This window comes from Polyodon spathula, chromosome 15 (assembly GCF_017654505.1).
Source record: "Polyodon spathula isolate WHYD16114869_AA chromosome 15, ASM1765450v1, whole genome shotgun sequence".
Taxonomy (NCBI): domain Eukaryota; kingdom Metazoa; phylum Chordata; class Actinopteri; order Acipenseriformes; family Polyodontidae; genus Polyodon; species Polyodon spathula.
This window is the reverse complement of record NC_054548.1, coordinates 8,504,859-8,527,903: the sequence shown is the minus strand read 5'-3', so window position 1 is coordinate 8,527,903 and position 23,045 is coordinate 8,504,859. Positions and strand designations below refer to the sequence as shown.

The 23,045-nt window shown below is 39.7% G+C and overlaps 2 protein-coding genes across 3 annotated transcripts; one reads left to right on the top strand and one right to left on the bottom strand.

Moving 5' to 3' along the window:
• Window positions 1-482: 482 nt before the first annotated feature.
• On the top strand, window positions 483-2,663 carry LOC121328051 (ATP synthase-coupling factor 6, mitochondrial-like). The gene is made up of 4 exons (XM_041272513.1): window positions 483-559; window positions 1,667-1,848; window positions 2,203-2,327; window positions 2,534-2,663. The coding sequence occupies exons 2-4, from the start codon at window positions 1,679-1,681 to the stop codon at window positions 2,563-2,565; spliced, it is 327 nt and encodes a 108-aa protein (XP_041128447.1). The 5' UTR covers window positions 483-559; window positions 1,667-1,678; the 3' UTR covers window positions 2,566-2,663.
• On the bottom strand, window positions 2,533-20,911 carry LOC121328049 (junctional adhesion molecule B-like). Of its 2 annotated transcripts, XM_041272511.1 has the most exons (11): window positions 20,639-20,911; window positions 14,660-14,725; window positions 14,301-14,414; window positions 13,544-13,693; window positions 13,255-13,457; window positions 11,082-11,184; window positions 10,871-10,978; window positions 9,937-9,949; window positions 7,693-7,761; window positions 6,752-6,788; window positions 2,533-6,028 (listed from the first exon to the last, which is right to left on the bottom strand). In XM_041272511.1, the coding sequence occupies exons 1-11, from the start codon at window positions 20,688-20,690 to the stop codon at window positions 5,987-5,989; spliced, it is 957 nt and encodes a 318-aa protein (XP_041128445.1). In that variant the 5' UTR covers window positions 20,691-20,911; the 3' UTR covers window positions 2,533-5,986. The 2 variants fall into 2 exon arrangements, with proteins under 2 accessions (XP_041128445.1, XP_041128446.1); XM_041272512.1 differs by lacking the exon at window positions 7,693-7,761.
• Window positions 20,912-23,045: the final 2,134 nt, after the last annotated feature.

The window sequence follows — 23,045 nt, the reverse complement described above, 5'->3', positions numbered from 1 at the left end:
TATTTTTCAACATAGGCTGTGTGCATTAGTGTATGTGTAGTACACGTGTGAATAAGTGAAAGGTTTTATTTTATATATCAATTAAAGAAAACACACCGAACTTGGACTACAATTCCCAACAAAACCCTCGTCGCCTCACGTTGCTGGATAATTGAACAGTTAAACCTTCCAAGATGGCAATTGTAGTCCCTCTTATACATTTAAACAAATACATTACAAATGAAAACCACAGAGGCTGGTATGTTGGCCAGATTCTTATGTCCAATTGGATTTATTGTGCAAAAATGGAATACAGCAAAAAATAATATGATTTCGAGATTCAGTTGATCACCGGAAGCTGTAAAAAAAGTAAACATTTTCTTTCTATATCAGTTGTTTATTTACACAAAATTATAGACATACATATACTATATTTATAAAATTTGATTGTAGTCTTTGAATTGAAAAATATTATATATTTGTTTATTGATCACTGTAGTGTCCTTTTAACCAGAGTGCACTGCGGCTTAGCAATTTCTTTCCCCCTTCCCACAGTGCAGAGCGTCAGCGGTTGAGCAAGGTGACTTTTTCAGTTTTGTTGTGTTATAGTAATAATACCAAACCCTTATGTTAAAAAGATAAATATCTTTTTTTTTTTTTTTAATTTATAATCAGCAGTGTTTAGGTGACAGTGTACACGTTAAGAATGCGTTTTGTGGTGTGATTTTGCGTGTGAACTTGACATGAATGTATTTATTTGTTTGTATGTTTATTAATATTGATGAATTATAAAAAATGCAATTTCAATTCAATATTGTTTGCAGGACAAATATTTAGTAATGGTACCTAACTACAATTCGGCCGTCTCTGTGTGTTAATGATTATAGTCAAGGGCTGTTTAATTAGGTTATCATGCATACAAAAACAAGAGCGTCTTCTCAATACGTTAAATTATTAAGCACAGAAAGTATGGTATCCTGCTTTTGTTTTGGCTTCAGATTGTCAATGGAAATGACTGCTATAAACCAGTTTAGGGCATTGACCGCCTTACTTGCACCAGTATGAATGGCTGGGTTAGGGTTATGTTTTTGGCTAACGTTAGCCTTATTGATTTGCTCGTCAGTCACTGTTAAGGTTGGGGATAGGTTAACCTAGTGGTGTAAAAGGAAATCAAACCACATTCAAAACACTTCTGTCTCTGTATATATGGCTACTTTTTTACACAGCAGTGGGGTAAATAATGCATAATTCCTCTATTTGCACACGGTACTGATGACCCAAGATATTACTCTTCTCATACTGAATGTAGGTCACTGTGACCTTACCTTTTACATTACTGACACCTAAACTATAGAACACTTTGACTTGAGAGCCACCCCTCTCATTTAGATTAACCTGTACATGGTCATTTCTTCTAACAAGATGCATTTCTACCTGTAGTCATTCTTCCTGAACTATGTAAATAAAAATGCCCACAATTGATTTCAATTAAGTGCCAGTCATGTTGTCTGTTTACTGTGTTCTCTATAATTTCCTGCTGTGAAGCACCCATTTGTGAAACACGTTGTTCAACAAAAGCGTGTGTTTACTTGACACAGTTTTAACATTGAGTTATAATAAGTTATGGATGATCTCCCTGTGCATTTCCTCTATTCTCTAACCCCTGACTTTCCCTTTTTCTGTACAGTGATACCCCAGGATGATTCTGCAGCGCTTATTCCAGCTGTACCCCCTCCTGCGCTCGGCTGTCTCCCTGCAGCTCCGCAGGAACTTGGGGCTGACTGCAGTCGCCTTTAACAAGGCAAAGGAACTGGACCCCGTGCAGAAGCTCTTTGTCGAGAAGCTCCGAGAGTACACCACCAAGAGCAAGTGAGTACCTTGCTTGCTTGTGATCTGTTCATTCGGTTAGGACAACTCATAATTTAAAAACAACATCTTTATTAGAGCTGACGTTTATCATAGTATTTTCACCTTGGTTTTGGCATTTGGCAACTGCCTATCTTGCAAGGCAGAAAATGAGGAGGTAAACTCAAAGCATGACACTGACTGCAGAGAGACCTTTAAATGTACCTGGTTTGATTACTTATTGGTATCTTCCATTGATTGAAGGTTGAGAGAAATGTAAGTTTCCTTGGCTTTTATACCTCTAAATGAAATGATCATATTTGTAGATGTGTAGAGTTTTGCAATCTAAACTGCATCTTTCTCTCCCCCTTCCTGCAGGAGTGCTGGAGGAGTTGTGGATGCTGGCCCAGAGTACCAGAGGAACTTGAATGATGAGATGACCAAACTGCAGAGATTGTATGGTGGCGGTGACCTCACCAAATTTCCAGAGTTCAAATTTGTTGGTAAGTTCTGGTGCTCTGCTCTGATTACAGAATCCAAACCTGTACATTCTAGTACTGTTCGGCAAGTAGTATTGTTACTGTCTTGTCGTCCAATGCCACAGTTCACTGATTCTTTGCAGCAAGCCAGATAGTTGCCTGTCTCTACCATGTTTTTAAATTCAACAATTTCAAGAGACAGCGACGTCCCCTCTGTCTTTCTTTTCCAGAGCCCAAGTTAGAAGAAGTGACCTCCAAGTAATCCCCTGCTCTGCACCCAGCAATGTTGGCATCCCTTGTCTAACTTTTCATGTTACTGGATACTTCAGTAGTTATTTAATAAATAACTTTATTAATGTATTTGCTTGTGAAATACTTATTTCATAGTGGGTTCATTTAACTAGAAATATAGTGACTGGCGCATTGTTTGAGAGTAAACAGGTGTGTCTTGTCCAGTGTTGCATGTAGCATGTTACAATATGCTGCACACATCTGCGGGCTTGATCTGTCATGAGTCACACACAGAGTTGTTTTTTGGTAGTGTTTTTCTGCAAACATTGCCATTCTAGGAACACATGGGATGGACATTTTGGTCAGTGCACCTACAAGCATGTCCCTTCTGAAGAGATTGTATTTTTAAGATATATTTTACATATGTAAATGAATGATTGGTTATAGCTAAATGCAGTAGTTGTAGATGAGTAGTTATAAAACAATAGTAATTAAAAGGGTAATGATCACAAACCTGATAGTTTTGTTGGGTTCAGATGAATATTAATATAAATTTAATTGGGCTGGGTGCAGGTCAAAATATGACTGACTCACTCATCATTAGTCTTAGCATAGGGGTCTCCAACCCTGGTTCTGGAGAGCCCCTATCACGTTTTATAGGTGTCTTCACCAGTGGCTAAAGATATGGAACACCTGTTAATCTTGACTCATTAAGCCAATGATGGGTTCAATTAAGTAACAGATTGGTTGAAACATAAACCAGCAGCCACAGTAACTCCAGGGCCAGGCTTGGAAACTTCTGGTCTAGTGGAGCAAACATTGCATAAAATGAATTCTCATTTTACTCGCTGTATACTGTTTAAAATGTACAAGTCTAGAGTTTTGGACTAGATTCTGCAAACCATGTTTTTGTGTAAAAGTTTAAAGAATGGAAGAATATACAAAACGTATTTGATATTCACCTTGTGGAGCCTTACATATGAACAAATTATTTGGATTGAAGTCTACATAGAAATCAGATGTTGACAATCTGCTGAGGGCCATTGGTGGTGACTGGGCTAATTTACCATGCAAAGTAAAACAGAAGAAACAGCCGCTTGATTTGTGCTGATTTCTGTTCTCCAGAGTAAGAAAATCAATCTAAATCCAATCAGCTGTTTCTTCATTTGTTTCACTTTGAATGGTAAATTAGCCCAAACACCACCAATGACCTTCACCTGATTGTCAGCAGCTGGTTTCTGCACAGCTCAGTCCTCAGTTCGTGCAGCTATAGTAATGTGCCTCTGGTATTCGTTGTACACGTGTCACATTTGTTACAGCTTGAAAGGGACCAGGGTTGAAATATGTGAAACAAACCCAGGACTAGGGTTTGGGCTGGCAGTCAGTTACTAAGATTCCTGAACTTGAATTACAACTTTAAATTGTTATTTTAAATTGCAATGTTTATGGTAGTACCATAGGTGTATTTTCTCCCATATGGTTGATTATAACAATTCACCTAGTAAAGTAAAAAAAGAGGCATTATTAATCCGATTATTAAGTGTGATTTCACTCTATGCACCAACTGCAAATACAGTACTTTTTTTTTTTTTTAAGACAGCAGCTGTTTCTCATTTAACTAATGGTAAAAATACAGAATAGAGTGACTGATCAGACTGCCTCTTCCACAAGAAGCACCCTATTCTAAAGGAGCTGGGGTAGCATATAGATCATGACATCACAATAGTAACGAAAAGCAATATGCTGTCACAACTGGGGCACATTTAGTTAATCCAACTAAGCAATAGAACACAGCTTTGAGGACATTACCATCTGGTAGCTGTCAAGCAGACCACTGTACTGACAAGATCTACCATCAAAGAAATGGCTGATGATCATGGTTTTATTGCAGTTGGAAAACAGTAAAGAATGTCTTTCAATGTTTTGCTTTGTTTTATGTTTTAAAGCTAGACATGTTATAGGAAAATCAGGTCATACAGGTCCTATAAAAACAGTTCCTGTGCTTCACCAGTGCCATTTCAGATCCTCATTCTAAAGTAAAGGGTTGCTGATTAATTGCACCAGTAAGAATATTGGGTCTATTTTAATGCTATAAACCAGAATTCCCTAACCTTTTAGATAAGTCCCAGCAGAGAGATCTGCCATGGAGCAGGCTTAAAGGATCTGGTATTTTGACCTGCTGCTGTTCAAATCATTAAAACAGACACACTGCATCTTAACAGATGAGAAGCTTCGTGGTTGTTGTTCATAGGGTTAACTTTTAATGTGCATCAATAACAACAGTTGTGTGGATGGATATATTGGATTAACTATCAATATGCTTCATTGAGACTTCAACACTCCACATTATATAAGAAAACCAAAAAGTTTAATTTACATTTCACAAACAAGTCTGTGCAAAGTAATACAATTCCAGCTTATACATCACAGAACAATACAAGAGGCACTCCAAGCAGAGGCAGTTACTCTGGTGACACAAACAGGTTCCTAATTAAAATACACTGGTGCATTTAGGGGGTACACCTCAATACCTCTGATTCACTCTAGGATTCAGATACAGTCAACCAGAGCAATTATGAAATAAAACATCTGAGAAGAGACTAATTAAATTAAAAAAAGGTAGCCATATAAAAAGTCATTAATGTGTTCTATTAAGTTTTGTTGCAATGCTGTAGTTGAGTTTCCACTTGTAGTGGTCCCCAAGAATAATGAAAAGGTAATTCAGTAACCACTCTCAAAACTCTGGAACAGTTTCATTCTCATATTTAAGCACTGGCTGCGACCACATGAGACATAACCAGCTACAGTTTGGAAAAATTCAACTGGGGAAATCACTACCAGCAACTGTTACACAACTGAAGTATGAACCAGCCTTGACAGGGATAGGACTGCCAAGAATAATTCAGAATTATTGAAAACAAGCTGCTGGCTCTTAACCCTCTTGCAGGTAATCCAAAAATATTTGAAACGTTTTGATTTCTTGTTAAATCTTCAACCTGTCACTATGAAAAAGATCTTCAGGTGGATTCAAGGTAATTGCTGTATGTGCACCTTCATACCACTAGATGGCAGTGTTACCTAGGAGTTAAGTAGGTAGAAGAGAATTGAAGATGGAGATACCAGGCAACATAATTCTACAATATAAAAACAGCAGCACACTGCTGCCACCGGAGTCAGGGAGCCTGCAGATTCTCCATCACAGCTCTTGCTGAACACATCCTCCAACAGAAACTCCTATTGGAATACAATGGTGATAATAAATGAAACATTCACATGTCTGCAGCCTGACAGCAAGACAGGGGATTCCCTTGTTCAGTCCAGTTCATGGTTCACAGATCAGGATTGGAGCAGGGAGGAGGGTAGTGGTCTCAGTCCTGGGAATATGGGGGGTGGTAGTGAGCAGTCCTGGGTTGTCCTCACAGAGGCTCTTGGAAAGGGATCCTTTTGGCTCCTCACAGCATGAAGGACTGGGTATGTTTGAAATCCTGGGAATACTGAAATAAAAGGTTTGCATTCACCCATTATCAACACAGCTTCTCTGCAGGCTTTCTACGCATTTCTGATATTTCACCAGACATTTCCTACAATAATTGACCCAGAACACTAAATCAGAGTAAAACTAATTATAGTTCTTAGTGCAACATTGTCTGAATTGACAAGGTATAATGTTCCTTCATTTGGTACAATGAGAAAAATCTAAACAATTTTTCCATATAAAATATGATATAACTATTTAGCATATTTTGTTTTTCTATGGTGTTATTGCTGCCAATTCAGTGTTATTTATTGTTATTTTATATAAAAGGCATAAAACACAAAAACAGTAAACAAAAAATTGTAAAGGTCCCTCAGGTCACAGAATAACACACAAAAAAAATACTTAAAAAAAAAAAAACACTGTTGAAAAAAAGTTTTTATGGCTTCTGAAGTACTTTAACTTTAGAGCATTCAGAAAAAAGGACAACAATTGCGGATGCTACTGTTTAAAAAAAAAAAAAAAAAAAAAAAAAAAAGTGAATTTGTAGGAAATCAAATACAGCAAAACTGGCCCTGCTAGATCATCCCACTGAAAAATGCTTGGTCCTTAAAAGGGTTCAAGTCAGTTCTCTATTTCGCTCAACGCTTTGGTTGCAGCAACAAAGGGATTTCCTTGTAATATTTCATACAAGTGATATCAGGATGATAAAAACAAAACTAAAAATAAAAGCATGACTTACATCTTGAGGAGCGGTACAGTACTCACTTGATCCATTTCTAAAACAAAAAGAAATGTTTGAGACCCTTATGGGTTTGCATATTTCACATCTCAATTGAATGGAGTTTTACCAAAGTTAAGATATAATCAAACAACATACCCATTGAACGGTGAAAAAAAACATGTAACAGCATCACGGGTTAATTGAATTACCCGCACATGATGATCAAATAGTGCATTCCCTTTGCTATTCAACAGTAGCACCAATATTTTAATATTTGCTATAAATAAAGTTGTCTATAACTATATACTTACATCTTTATTAATATAAGTAAACATTTTAGTAATATAATAAACATATTAATAACATAATCTCCCGACACGGCTGCAAATTCAAAATTTGAAGTTTCTGTATAATGAAAAATGATTGTGTACCAATAGAATAAAAAATAGGAATATGCAAAATTATGTTTAAGATATACAGACAGATGGGTGAATGGACAGATACCCTGCCAGAATATATGCAAATTTCATCCCCAATGAGGAAAAACAAATACCACGTAACGTGAGCCAACCCGAAACACAAAGGTCAGTCAAGTGTACAGAGGCAAACACAGTCACAGAACTAACTGCAGTGGCCACTAGAGGGCAGTAGTGCCATTATGTTAAGCATAACAGGTGGTTTATCAGGGAAAGACAAGTCCAGTCCTGAAGAGCAATGTTACATCAGGTTTAACAGGCAGTAATGAGATAATCAATGGATTTGGGACCTGATTCAATTAAACAATTACGAACATGGTTGGAACAAACACTTGGCCTAGAAAGGCCAGAATTGCCCAGCTCTGACCCAACCTTTCACCTCTTGATATCTGGCTTCAAACTCGAAGTTGCAAGTGGAAAGAGTCTGGTGGTCTTACACTGCCCTATTGAGAAACATACTCTGTGATCACATGCTGGACTCACGTTTCAACTGTTTTGAGGTTTTGGTTGCTGATCTGAACAATGTCTTCGTATTGGGGGATCCAAAATGATCTGCGATGTAGAGATTTCCAAGAAGGTGAAAACATTTGAAAAGCACTTTGAGGATGGCACTCACGGCAGGCATTACCACAGGTTACAGCAAGCTGAGGGTTAACCAATCTCACTGCAGGATTTCCACAGGTCACGGTTTTATTGAATCCTTTCCACTGCAGTGACATGCATTTCTATAGTATCCAAGGACTCTTAAGAATCCTATTGTGCAGCACCTTGAATCATTCCTGGTTTTACTGTGAACTTATATAGGACCATAAAAGCTGGAATGGCTCAAGTAATATCCAACAGGAAATACAGTGGCTTGCAAAAGTATTCACCCCCCTTGGCATTTTTCCTATTTTGTTGCCTCACAACCTGGAATTAAAATTGATTTTTTGGGGGTTTGTATCATTTGATTTACACAACATGCCTACCACTTTGAAGATTCAAAATATTTTTTTATTGTGAAACAAACAAGAAGTAAGACAAAAAAACAGAAAAAAACTTTGTCCGTCCCCCCCCCCCCCCCCCCCAAAGTCAATACTTTGTCGAGCCACCTTTTGCAGCAATTACAGCTGCAAGTCTCTTGGGGTATGTATCTATAAGCTTGGCACATCTAGCCACTGGGATTTTTGCCCATTCTTCAAGGCAAAACTGCTCCAGCTCCTTCAAGTTGGATGGGTTCCGCTGGTGTACAGCAATCTTTAAGTCATACCACAGATTCTCAATTGGATTGAGGTCTGGGCTTTGACTAGGCCATTCCAAGACATTTAAATGTTTCCCCTTAAACCACTCGAGTGTTGCTTTAGCAGTATGCTTAGGGTCATTGTCCTGCTGGAAAGTAAACCTCTGTCCCAGTTTCAAATCTCTGGAAGACTGAAACAGGTTTCCCTCAAGATTTTCCCTGTATTTAGCACCATCCATCATTCCTTCAATTCTGATCAGTTTCCCAGTCCCTGCCGATGATCTCGGGGTGACGAGAGGTGTTGGGTTTGCGCCAGACATAGCGTTTTCCTTGATGACCAAAAAGCTCAATTTTAGTCTCATCTGACCAGAGTACCTTCTTCCATATGTTTGAGGAGTCTCCCACCTGCCTTTTGGCGAACACCAAACGTGTTTGCTTATTTTTTTCTTTAAGCAATGGCTTTTTTCTGGCCACTCTTCCGTAAAGCCCAGCTCTGTGGAGTGTACGGCTTAAAGTGGTCCTATGGACAGATACTCCAATCTCCGCTGTGGAGCTTTGTAGCTCCTTTAGGGTTATCTTTGGTCTCTTTGTTGCCTCTCTGATTAATGCCCTCCTTGCCTGGTCCGTGAGTTTTGGTGGGCGGCCCTCTCTTGCCAGGTTTGTTGTGGTGCCATATTCTTTCCATTTTTTTAATAATGGCTTTAACGGTGCTCCGTGGGATGTTCAAAGTTTCGGATATTTTTTTATAACCCAACCCTGAGGTGTACTTTTCCACAACTTTGTCCCTGACCTGTGGAGAGCTCCTTGGTCTTCATGGTGCCGCTTACTTGGTGGTGCCCCTTGCTTAGTGGTGTTGCAGACGCTGGGGCCTTTCAGAATAGGTGTATATATACTGATATCATGTGACAGATCATGTGACACTTACATTGCACACAGGTGGACTTTATTTAACTAATTATGTGACTTCTGAAGGTAATTGGTTGCACCAGATCTTATTTAGAGGCTTAATAGCAAAGGGGATGAATACATATGTACGCACCACTTTTCCGTTATTTAGTTTTTAGAATTTTTTGAAACAAGTTATTTTTTTCATCTCACTTCACCAATTTTGACTATTATGTGTATGTCCATTACATGAAATCCAAATAAAAATCCATTTTAATTCCAGGTCGTAAGGCAACAAAATAGGAAAAATGCCAAGGGGGGTGAATACTTTCGCAAGCCACTGTATCTTCATGACACCATGAAGGAAGATCAGCAGCCCCCCCCCCCCCCCCCCCCCCCCCCCCCTCCCACACCAACAACTGACTGGTTTCAACAGACTGTTGAAAACCGAGGCAACACGAATTAGATGTTAGACCAAGCTTGAGCACAGACGACACAAGAACATGAAAACCAGGAAACACCTACCCCACCCACCAGGTCTTCTCACAGTGCTGTTAGAATGTATTCATCACACCTTTAAAACCAAAGCAGTTCTGGAACACAAAGAAATCTGGAATACTTACCGCCCATGTCCCTCTGTACAGGAAAATAAAGAGAAAGAGAAGTACACTCAGTTGTTATATACAGGCCTGCTGTTGCAGAATTTGCAAAATTAATTAATTAAATTACTTAATTACTGGCATTTTGTGAGGTAATCTACTTAAATAATAATAATAATAATAATAATAATAATAATAATAATAATAATAATAATAATAATAATAATTAGTCAAAATACAACATAAAAAAAAAAAATTGTTCTAAAATGTGAGAATTGGCTCATAGGTTTACTATTCATAACCTTTCCTTAATATTTTTTAACAGTTAAGCTTAAAGCTTAAACTATATACAGTACAACCAACGCCACACCGCTGTAAATACAAATAACAGCGCCAACATGAAAAAGCAAATCACCGTGACCCACAACCATAGTATGTACAGATAATGTGACAAAGCAACAGACAGATGCCTTCACATATCCCAGATTCTGATACTGTCAATAACTTGTGCTGAAGTATGCAGCAGGTTTCATTACAAGTGAATAAATTGTTTCTCCAGATCAGGGGTGCCCAATCCTGGTCCTGGAGGGCCGGTGTCCTCCTGGCTTTTGTTCCAACTATCCCCTAAATTAGTTAATTGGACCAATCAAGCACTTATTGGAAGCTTAACTGGTCCAATTAAGCAATTTAGTGTACAGTTGGAACAAAAACCAGGAGGGACACCAGCCCTCCAGGACCAGAACTGGGCAACCCTGCTCTAGATACACGTCAAACTGCAAATGTGTTCCACACATGTGAGGGGCTGAGTTACAGCCCTGTAGCTGTGGAGGGATAGGACAATCAGTAGGAACCGCTGAGCCATGTTTCTTTGTGTCTGCTCCTCGTTCTTCAGCTGCTTGAGCTTCCTCACTTCCCATTTTAAGAGCAGCCCCAGGCTGGGAGACAGGAGTGTACTCACTGTTGAAGTATCCTTGCCGGTGTGCGAAGACGACCCCCAGCCCACACATCGAGACCACCAGGGACACCACCACAACAGCAGCCACGATCCCTGACACATTCAAATCATCTGAGAGGCAAACCAAGTAAACCAGCAGGGTTCAAAAATCACTGCAAAATCGGGACAGCATAAAAATAACAAGACAGGTGCACCAGCAGCGCAGCAGACTCACCAATCTGCATGAACTTGGCAGCGCATCGCTGGGGCTCCCCCACTCCATTGGAGGCCTCACACTGGTACTGCCCGGAGTCTCCCTTCGACACTGTGTTGAACTGCTACTCAGAAAACACAAACACACACAGGGTTAGTAGGCAGCTCAGTATCACCGCTATTGAAATCAGGTCTTTCCTAATAACACAAAGGACGGCCCCTTAAAAGGATTTCCTAGTAAAAACAACCTTAAAAGCCATTCTGCCCAGACCAATACTTTATAACTAGAAATATGAGTTTGCGAAGACAAAAAATGTCCTGTGGGCATAATTAAAGGGGCATGTCATCTCAGACTGAATGGTTTGTGAAATAGTAAAATGGGTATGAGACAAAGCATGTCCCGAGCTTGAAGCAATGTGGCTGTGAAATGGTTAAAATCACCTGGTTGCCATCTCGACTGGAGCCTTTTTGAGAGAATAAAACAATACAGCAGCATTTCAACTATACAGACACTGTGTAAAAGGAAAATATAATGTTGTTTCATGCACAAGTATTTTAAACAGAATTTAGTGACGATCAATTTATTTCACAAGGGGGTTACCAGTAATGTCGACTGCAGCAATAAAACAATATCCAATTCAATCCTCCCCCTTCTGTCTGCAAGAAGTAAAAAAATCAATGGAAGGATCCCTTTTACACCGCTGCAGACAGATGCATGCTTACATACTGAGGAATAAATTGATTTATCTATCAGACAGACGATAATGCATGTATTACCTTAGAAAGATTTCTTAAATTCATAATAAAAATGTTCATTTTTGAAGGAAAAAACAACAAAAAACAAACAAAAAAAAAAACAAAACACGTAGTTTGTATGAAGTTTCTATATACGTGGGGATGCCACATAAAGGTCTAAGATGTGATCTTTACAGTTAAGCCTCTGAGGAGACACCTGTCTGGGAAACACTTCTCAAAGTCATTGTGAAGTATCACAAGACAAACGCACTACAGTACTGAATATGTAGTTCCTAAATTTACCATACGAGGGTGCACTTTCCCTTCATTTGATTTCCCTTACACTTCTCACTGGGCCAGGGGTCTTGTTGTGATTGAACACTGTTCCATCCCCATTCTACCCATCACCCTCTCCCACTTTCTCCTTTTCCTCCCCCATACCATACCTCCCTTTTAAAAAAGCAGCAGGACTGACAGGCGCCCGGTCACACTAAAATAAAGCAAGTGTAAAGGAAAACATTTTTGTATGTTGCTATGGGTTAGAATAGAATTACTCTGCTTCATACAAATCTTTTTTTTTTTTTTCCAGTAACATAAAATCATTGGTGTTCAAAGGGTTTGCAAATTAAAATGAATAGTTTAGTGCTATATATTTTTTAAGTTTTTGTTTTTCCCCCAGTGTGAATGTTACTGGTTAATACTTTTTATATTGCCTTTTCATTTTGATTAGACAGTTATTTTAACAAGCACGAACTGAAACTCCAACAATACTCTGCATTTCCATTAAGCCCTACGCTTCGCCGTTAATTCTGACACCAATCTAGTTCATATTACTGTAACAATGAAAATTCCAGATAACGAGAAACCAAAAAATTACAGCATGACATTTAACATTGTGGTAACAAATACTAACTTAAAAAAGTAGCCTACGTTTGGAAAAAAGATTACAATGAATCTGATATATTAACAGTTCAAAATGTAAATCATTTAGGACTCTCTCGAAGAACGGAGAGTAAAATACTGGGGAGAACTGTTGATAGATCACAGCAGCAAGCAGAATGCAAGAGAATAAACAAAGAAAGTGAAATAAACCTTGCGTTTCTAATAAAACTTTTTAATATATGTATTGTGCTGAAACACTCTGAACACAGGAGAAAGAAAACAGGGGTGCCTGCTTTTACAGAAACTGCAAAACAGAACAAAATGCATCCTCCTCAAATATTCAGAAAATCTTTTGTGAACCAGAAACGACATTATTATTAATGTCAATCAATGCAACACTTCCATTAAAATAGGCCGTCTGGTTTCTTAGCTGAAACAAAAACATAAAGCAATGTGCATCAATCTACGAACAAGCCAGTTTTTGAGTTTTGCAGAGTTATGAAAACCGTCTTCAAATGTCAAACACATTGTAAAGGATGGAAGAATTTTGTAAAAAAGTGAATTAATTTGTGTCTCACCAGGGTCCCAGAGCTGCTGTTCAGTGTGTAGGAGGAGTTGGCGAAAAGGGGGTCCTGTGCAGGGGTGTTTGGGAGGGCGACCCCGTTCTTGTACCAGCGGTATAGTGAGGGTGGGGTACCCTGCCTGTCCCGGCATGTCAGCTCCACCACCGTCCCAGTCAGAACAGAGCTGGGGATCCCACAGGACGGCACGTCGGGGGGCACTGGGGGGGTGGGGGTGGAGAGAGTTAGTACCTGGACTCTCACACAGTTCATAGAGGGGGTTCGAGAGGGACAGACAGACACTCACCCAGCACAGTCAGAGAGACGGTGGCCTCTCCGAGTGGGCGGCTGTCTTGTCGGGCCGACACCTCGCAGCGGTACTCCCCGGAATCTAGCAGCATGGCTTTCTTTATCCGGATACTTGCTCCTTCCATCACCGCTCGGCCCTGGAAACCCCCTGAGAACAGCAACAGAGTGGACTAAAAGGACTAAAATGAAACCTGGCCCAACAGTAGATCATGTTCTGGGACTTGGAGTAATGACATAAAAAGGGAAGCCAGTGTAATTATTTAATGTAGGTTTAAGAGCATTAGAGATGTAGTATTTCTAGATCAGTTAAACTGAACTGTTTGGGTCTGAAGTTTTATAACTGTCTCTTTACTCCAGTCAGGCTCTTGCATTGCATTTACAATGCCGACTACTGCTGATTTAAAATAAACAGTACAAAAGTATTCTCAAAACAGTGTTTACATGTCACGTGGACATTCCCTTTAGCTGCGTTACTACTGGAAAGCTGGTCAACCTCAGAAGTAATATTGACAGGCAGATGGCACAATTTTGTTTATAGCAGTTTTACACCACCTGTTAAAAGGTCTTAAATATTTTCTCCTTCAGACTTTGGCAAAGTTCTCTGTTTATATGGAACTGATAAAGTAAACTTGCAATAATTCAAATTTGCTTTTACTTTTTGAGTCATGTAAAATGCAACTGGTCTTCCAACTGGAGTGTGCAAATGATCCATTACTGCCCCCCCCCCCCCCCCCCCCCCAGGCTCTCAGACCTACCTACAATCTTCCCTTCGTAGTACACAAAGGAGACGTCCCGGTTTCGGATCTTCTTCCATTCCACTCTGGGGTTCGGGTCTTTCTCCACCTGGTACTTGCAGGACAGCACTGTCTCTGTTCAAACAAAACACTCCATGATGCCTTGGTGTACCATGGGAATTGCAAGCTTAGACTTGTTGCTCAAAGATTTATCAACCAATAACCTACTGCCCATTTGCCGACAACTTCATACAACCAAGACTGTAAAACATTACAAAAAACTAGTCAGGACTATTGCTTGTATTGTTGTACATGTGGGTCATGACTTTGGTGTACACCTCCAGTTCGATTCTTTCCTTGGGCTGAACTGTGCGACTCACCTCCAAACTCCTCAACTTCCACCTTGCTGTTTTCAGTCTGGACTGTCACCAAAACCCCCCTGGGGACTGCAGAGAGGACAAGAGAGTTAGGAGAGCATGGTGTGCATAGCAATCACGACATCTCTCTCTGTCAACTTCCTAACCAAGTACAGCAATAACATTTTTTAGAAAGAGTTGCCATAAACTAAACAACAATCAATTAAAAGTTTATTCTTAAAAAGCAAAATGACTGATTAGAGTCTGCCATTTTGACAAAGGGGCTTTAGTCTTGCACCCAGAAGGAACACTGTGTCGCTACAAACACCACACCCAGTCATTCTCCATAGATAGGTATATGAATACTATCTGAAGTGCCACTGGTATGGCTTATTAAAATATTTTGTCTTTTTCTGAATGGGACAGTTAGAGATATATTTAGTCAACGTGGGTTCTGAGGAGTGGGGGTAAATGCCCCACCCTCAGTTCTGGATACATATTTTGGGGTACCACTGCTCTTGTGAGATAGCTTACTCATTAAAATAATTAGCAAGATGGGCCGATTATATATTCAGGGATACCAAAGTATTTAGTAAGCAAGCAGTCCAAGTCAGATAAATAGGAAACAGCTCCAGACATCACAAACCATATATACAATACTTGTGTGTTAACAAATGTAGTTTCCCTGGTAAAAATAGAGGTTTCCATTGAAAACAAAATAATACAGGTATTCACTTTTCATTTATGCCTTCAGGTTTGACCATCTGCTGTCAAATTTAAACACATTTCCTCCTACTCTAGTTTCAATAGAAAACCACACATCAAATTACTGAAAGTCTTATTGTGCAACTGTCTGACACTCACATAAAACAGTAGTTTCGTTCATCACACAATTCTGCTCAAAGCTATGTACATTTGTTAACACTTGCATTGACTGGTTACTGTGCTTAACAAATTCTGACACAAGATACATGGCCTGAATTTCAGTACTGAAACAGGGGTGGGATTCCCCTGTAACCAAATATGGGTGATAGCAGAAAGAGGCACAGGCAGCAAAATAATTATACCAGCTGGACGAACAGACAGGTGTCCTCTGAAGACAGTAGAGTGCCTGTGTGAGGAGCAGCTGGAGGAGCGAGTCAGCGTGCTTGTGGTCCCGACACACCCTGTGATTAGATACCTCCAGAGCAGGTGCTGCAGAGAGTCTCTCGGAGTGACATCACAAGACAAACCACATAAGCACATGTATCTGCATGTTACATTGCAGTTAATACTGTGTTATGCGGAATATAAAATCCATACAAACCGAATATTCTGTATATTCCAATTAAAGAGTATGCAGCATTTGATATGTGGTTTAGTTTAATCACTTTGTGCCCACGGATCAGCACAGGTACATCACTGTAGATGTAGAATACTAAAAGTCATTTTTGCAGTATGTACAGTAGCACACTGGTGGAATTCTCCCAGAAAACAAAACTTCCTTTGTTTATATTGAATTTCTGTCCGTGCGCACTGCACAGATTAGCATACTACCAAAGTTGCATGTAAATGGAGAATTTCCGAGGAATAATATATTCCATATATACATATGCAGCATACTGCAGAGCTGTGCAGGAGTTCTGTGTTGAAACACAACACAACACTATGGAGCTTCTTATCTTATCTACCTCCAGGCTAAAAGTTCCACTCCAGCAGTGGCTTAAATTCCTGTCAGTATGCAGAACAGTAGTGAGGAAAGAACACATAGGCTTATCAGGTTAGCGTATGTGTAAGCATGACAGACTCCATGAATCCTCAGATTCTAATACTATTAAGAACTTGTTTAATCAACGATATGCATCCCCAACAGGAAACAACAACTACATAACATTAACACCATTAGGATCATTCCCAAGTGTATGTGTAAAAGTGTAAGAGTGTGTAAAGACCCTCCTTACAGTCCCCTCAACAACTTGTGCTAAACAATGACCTACCCACATTTCATTATACTCTCTGAAGGAGTTTCCAGTCACCTCCACTATATCCTGGTCACTGGCAAGGGATTATAGAGCTGACATGCTCAGATGGAGACCCTCAAAGAACAGAGGAGAGTGAAGTCCTGAACCCTGCTGATTGTGCCTGGCTCCGGCTTCTCCCACATTCCTCCTGAACCCCCATTTATAGTCTACTCCATGTGAGTTTGACGGCTGTTGGTGGCTCTTTCCCAGCAAGCCTTGCAGCTAAGGTCGCATTCAGTTGTTATTGCTATTGCTTTCCTTCTGATAATCCGTACAATTCTTTGGACTTCTTGGTTAAAAAAAAATAAAAATATGATAATATTAAAGCATGGAAAAACCTGCTCACCCCAGATGTGGACTCAAAGTTAACTCCCACTTGTCACTTCATTGGTCAGTGTTGTGATGTACTTCCACCCATCCCGTTTTGGGAAAGGGTACAACAAAAAATGAATCAGGGGCTGTTCAGATTGGTAGCCAGTGCGGGTCGGCTAAATGAACATGGAAACAAAGTACCAGGGAAAGCAGGTTTTTCAACCCGGGTTGTGTGTGCATGGAAATGAGGAATTGGATTCATAAAAAAAAAAAAAAAAAAAACAGGTTCAGACTAAGCCATGCTTGCTCAACGTCGACCCAGCTCAGCTTGCTTGTACAGTGGAAAAGTAACGCATTATCAACATGAATGACGACAATACGACTGCACAGTTCCACTCTGGTTCACAGTTGGACTCTTAATTAAAACAGAATTGTATTACACCACTATTTTTAAAGCAAATGGTACAGCTGTACATTGTTGATGACACATGTACTGTAAGTGAGCTCAACCTTGTGGGGCAAGCCTGTTAGATCACACCAAGGCAGGGTTGTGGAAGCACACTGCTAAGCAGAGCAATGTGTACAGTAGCTGATCGGTGGATAAATACAGGACTTCAGACCCAACAGCTGCCAATCTCATCACAGCCTTACAAAACAACATTCCACTAAACCATCCCCACACCACGGAAACACACATACTCTTACACTGCCAGTATGTACACACTGTCATCTTACACATTCTTCTCTCTCTCAACAGCTGGCACACTCTAAGCTCTAAAAACCACGGATGCAAAACAAGCCTGGCTCTTTCACATTGTGGTTTAGACGCTGACTTGCAAAGTACCATACTGAGAGAAATGATGAGGGTGAACACACTAGTTACACTCTCCATCCCTGCAGCAGATAGAAGCAATACTCCACATGCAATATGCAGTACAGATTTAGCAGGGCTTGGCACTTGGTCATTTCACGATTATTCCTCAGCATGGGGAGTTCTAAAGCCAAGACTGGGTTCAGGACTAGTGCAAGTTTCTAGTCCTGTATAAAATGTGAGAACGTGACAGGCAGTCTGCAGGAAGCACAATCTAGTGCACATAAAGATCACCAAAAAGAACAGCAGTCCGACATCCCAGCATCCAGCCAATAGGGGCTATTGTATAAAACTAAATACAGCTGGGGTTCTATGGCTCACAAAATAATATATATTTTTATGCAGATTTTAATTAACTGCCAGTTAATTTTAAATAAGTGTCGTTCTTTGAGGTTATTCACCCCCACACAAAATACCACTGTTTGTCCAGACATGTTAAATAAACTAAAAGAACCTTCAATTCCACTGTTTACTCGTTTATAAATAACCCTTGTGATTAGAAGTTACCGATAAAATAAAAATAAACTGTCGCACTTCGCGACTATAAAAGCTGACAACGAACATTGTAACACAGGGGCTTTCAATGGAGGGTACGTGTGTCCCTGAGGGTATGCAGGGCGACTTAGAAATGCACAACTAAAAATTAAAGTAAAAGAAAATAATGATCTTGAATTATTTTTCTTTTTTTTTCTAAACAGATATCTTTAGGTTACTTACCGTAACCCTGGTTCCCTGAAAGAGAAGACAACCACCAATGGCACTATGTATGGGATAATGTATACCAGAGCCGTTGCGGGGGAGAAGGAACAGCAGCATATGAGGGACGCATCAGAACCGTATAACCCAAGGGTCAGCGGTGTGAGCTTACACCATCAAGGACCCTTGTGCCTAACGAAGGCAGGGCAAGATCTACCACATTAGGGCGGTAGAACCTGGAGAAAGTATGTGGAGTAGCCCAGCTAGCCGCAGTACAAATATCGGACAGTGAGGCCCCTCTGAAGAGGGCCCAAGATATAGCTGCAACTCTGCCGTTCGACAGGCATGCGCATATCGTACTGGAGTCCAGCAAGTACATTGTGCACTGTACAAATGTAAGTCGACTCTTTGCATTGTTGATGGCAAGGCCCAGTCTCGCCAGATGCTCTGTCACGACTGCCGTGTGGGTCACTGCTCCCTCTCACAACTGGAACATATCAACCAGTTGTCGAGATAGTTTATTATCCACACACTTTAAAAACATATGAGGAGCTAGGGAGAGGCCGAATGTCAGCACAGTGAACTCATAAACGCTTCCCTGAAAGGTGAAGTAGATATACTTGCTGTGTTCTGGACGAATGAAAACGTGAAAGTACGCGTCACGTAAGTCCACGATGGTGAACCAGTCGACCGGCCGGACTGACTGGAGAATGTGACAGTGAGTCAGCATCTGGAACCTCCTCTCCTTTAAAGAACTCGTTGAGGAACATCATGTCTATGATGGGGAGAAAGCCACCATCTTTTTTGGGCACCAGAAAATACCTTTAGTAGGGAGGTGGGGTCTACAAGACTAATGGCTCACTGAAGTACAGAGGCCTGGAGAGGGTCTGTCACGAAAGTATTCATGATACCTTGAAAGGGAGGAAGTCCCAATCGGAACTTAAGTGCAACTTTGCAGTTTTCAACTTGTTGTATAATATAATATAATATAATATAATAATAAATAATAATAATAATAATTATTATTATTAAGTCATTTAGCAGATGTTTTTATCTAAGCCACTTAGATACTGGGAGTGAACTGTAACAAGCCCCTTTCTTTAACCACTGGACCATCATTATAAGTACAGTATAAATGCTCTGGTAAACACAATACTCATATTTTGCCGGTTTTTGTTTTACTTTTAGGCCCGGCTGCATTTTAGTAACATCAATATCTACTTTTTATTTGTTTTCGTTGTTTAATGAAATTGACACATTTCTTACTTGCAAAAGAAAAATAAGAGGGAAAAAAACACAAAGATAAATTAAGCGACAGAAAGTTATACCAAATCCCTTTGGATTATTTTTGTTGGCTTTATTAATAATAACAATAATAATAATAATAATAATAATAATAATAATTAATATTATTATTATTATTATTATTATTATTGTTAGTTATTATAGTTTTATCTTGAATACATTTTTTGATATTGTAATTTTAAATGGTAACGTGATAAACACTTACAGCATTATGTATACTAACTTTGCCGAATAGAAAGCGAATACCATGGTTTCCGAAGAGATTCCCAAATACTTTCTTATTTCTTTGCATCCAAATACTTGTAATTAAAAGAATTAACCCAGCAGTTTGTCAACCAATCTGTTGTGACATACACTAAATAAATGGGGCGGGCGGGGGGACAAATGTGTTTATATAAGATTGTTCTCCCTTTTGTTGCAACTGTTGTACCACTCAGTACAGCGAGAATTGTAAAGAGGTACTTGATTTGAAACCGCCAGACAGAAGGGGTACAGCTTCAAAAAAAGGGATGAAACCCCCTGCAGTATCCCATAAAACAGAACAGCATTGTGCAAACCACAAGTAAACGAGGAATCAAAATAATCACAAGTTGTGCATGCGTTTTAATTTCCTATCGATATAAAACGTCAAGGGTGATGATTTATTGGGGTACGGCATTAAGGAGCAGACAGGCTCGAGTCTCGACATGTCATCTACTGCGCGACTAGTCGGAACATGTTAAGAGTTTGCGCAGATAAACTGAGCTACAACTACCTAACGGTTTAGGACAAGAGGCTTAACCGAACAATAAAAGCAAGAAACAAGCAACAAATACTCACTGTGCTGCAATATTAAGAAAACAAGCAGGAACCCCAAATGCAATGCCGCCATCTTTCCAAACCAAGCAATTTAATTCATGTACAAATTATTTTTTCTTTAAGAAAAAAAAGAAAAAAAAAAAGAGGTTCACAAAAAAGTTCGACTGAATTTATACAAAATCTGAAAGATGGGTCAGTTTTGTTTCCTGAGCAATATCTCGACCGGTTTGGTGCCGCTTGTAACAGTACCGTCCTCCCCACCTCTTACAATCTGCCTGTGGCTGCTCCCGTTCTCCAAACTTTATCCTTTGGTTAAAGTTTTGGAGCGCGGTGTTGAGGATTCCGTGGGGTCCTAGAGCCTAACAGTTAATGGTAAGCATATGTGCCCTTCCCACTGGTTAATTTAGCTAAAATCATTAAAAACGTATTTAGGGATATACACTGACGTATTTGACATTCTCTATGTAGGGCATAGGTAAGTACATACTCGGCATGCCAAGGGAAGTATGGTTATAAGTTTATGTAACTGGTTATGTTAGGTCTCTATTTTTTCTTTTGTTGCTGGAGACAGTTTTTGAAAATGCTGTAAAGTAATATACCATAAATACAATTCTTCAGTTAAAAAAACAAAGCATTCTAATATCCTTTTTTTGACTGTGTATCAAACAATGTGGAATTGAAGGCACTTTTTGTCAAAACGAAATGGTTTTCCTTGATCTGTAATCATAATGCCAAAGCATGTGGAATTAGCATCAGTCCTACATTCAGCCCCCTACCCCCCAATCACCCATCACCCACTCACAATGAGATTCCATCTCCTATGCTGCTAGTTATTATGTAAAGTGCTCTGCAGGTGGCTGATGGCTCTGTCCCTCTATCCCCATTTCACAAGGTTAGTAAGGGCTCTAGAAGTATGGAGTTCAGTGTTCTCTCAGCAGTGGATGGGCACTGCTGTCCAATACTAGCCCTACACCATTAGTTTTATCAGCCACAGGCACATTTATGCATTTCCCATCAGCTCTCTTTTGTCACATTCCAAAATGTAACATAATTTGGCATTCAAATCCATATTTATCAAATGACACAAACAGAAAGAGACTGAAAGTGCAGAGAACTGTAGTAGATTATATCAGCTGTCTTTGTAGTCACGCTGTACTCTCAGGCACATCTCTGAGGACCAGTATTGGAACTCAGTATTGAAGCAGCACAACTCAGAACCACTCAGAATTGTGGCTAACATTATGGAACGAAAATAAAAGGGAAAAGAATACAGAACAGAACCACTGTGCATTTTAAATATATGACAAAACATACCTTATAGTTACTCATACATTATCTTTCCACAATCCATCTCACAAGTGCAGTGCTATCCCATCGGGATAGAGGTGGAGTTTTAAAATTTAAGTGTTAAGATTAGCAATAAAAGAACCACATTTTTCTCACAAGGGCGTTAAGTGAGACAGGGCTGCAGTCTGAGCCCAACACTGTTCAATAACTATATCAACGAGTTGGCCACGATGTTGGAGCAGTCTGCAGCCCCTAGCCTCACTCTGCATGACGCTGAAATAAAATTTGTGCTCTACGGAGATGACCCGGTCCTGCGGTCGCCCACCAAGCATTGGTTACGGCAGAGCCTGGCACTGCTAGAGCAGTCCTGTCACACCTGGACCCTGGCAGTAAACACAAACAAGACCAGGGTCATGATATTTCAGAAAAAAGCCAGCTCTCAGAGAAATAAGTACCACTTCACCTTTGGCAAAAACACTTTAGAACATTGCACAAACTATACCTATCTAGACCTAAACATCAGCATGTCAGGGAGTTTCAATCTGGCAGTGAATGCACTAAAGAAAAAGCACACAGTGCATTTTATGCCATTAAGACAAAACGTCATATAAAGCTCCCAATTCAAATTTGGCTCAAATTTTTTGAAAGTGTTATCCAACCCATTGCCCTGTATGGCAATGAACTGTGGGGTCTGCTCACAAAGGAGGATTATACAAAACAGGACAAACTCTAACCACCATAAAGCCCTGCAATACCTAGTGCAGAGCCCAGAGAAGAGTCCCCTCAGCCAGCTGGACCTGAAGCTCACTGCACTAACACCAACCATAGATAAAAAAAATAAAAGATAAAGAATTGTCACCATTGCTTTGGCAATACTATGTATTGGTCATGCCAATAAAGCATTTGAATATGAATCAGAGAGAGAGAGAGAGATTAGCGTTACCCGCTATAACACAGCATACATGTTGAGGTAGTTCGGTTCCGGGCCAACGTGTGTGTGGCGTAAGTGTATTTCTGCACATAAAGACAAAGAACATATTGTAACATACACACATATATATATATATATATATATATATATATTTATATATATGATATATATATATATATATATATAGCAAATATATATACGCGTGCACGC

Bases quoted from the DNA above. Each gene is read 5' to 3' on its own strand.
- LOC121328049 (XM_041272511.1), bottom strand. From the start codon at position 20,690: ATGGCGGCATTGCATTTGGGGTTCCTGCTTGTTTTCTTAATATTGCAG. The intron at 13,694-14,300 runs GTAGGTCTGAGA...TGCTGTTCTCAG, and splicing joins CTACGAAGGGAAGATTGTAG to GGGGTTTCCAGGGCCGAGCG. The intron at 10,979-11,081 runs GTGAGTCTGCTG...TTTGCCTCTCAG, and splicing joins TGCCAAGTTCATGCAGATTG to ATGATTTGAATGTGTCAGGG.
- LOC121328051 (XM_041272513.1), top strand. From the start codon at position 1,679: ATGATTCTGCAGCGCTTATTCCAGCTGTACCCCCTCCTGCGCTCGGCT. The intron at 1,849-2,202 runs GTGAGTACCTTG...CCCTTCCTGCAG, and splicing joins GAGTACACCACCAAGAGCAA to GAGTGCTGGAGGAGTTGTGG. The intron at 2,328-2,533 runs GTAAGTTCTGGT...TTTCTTTTCCAG, and splicing joins TCCAGAGTTCAAATTTGTTG to AGCCCAAGTTAGAAGAAGTG.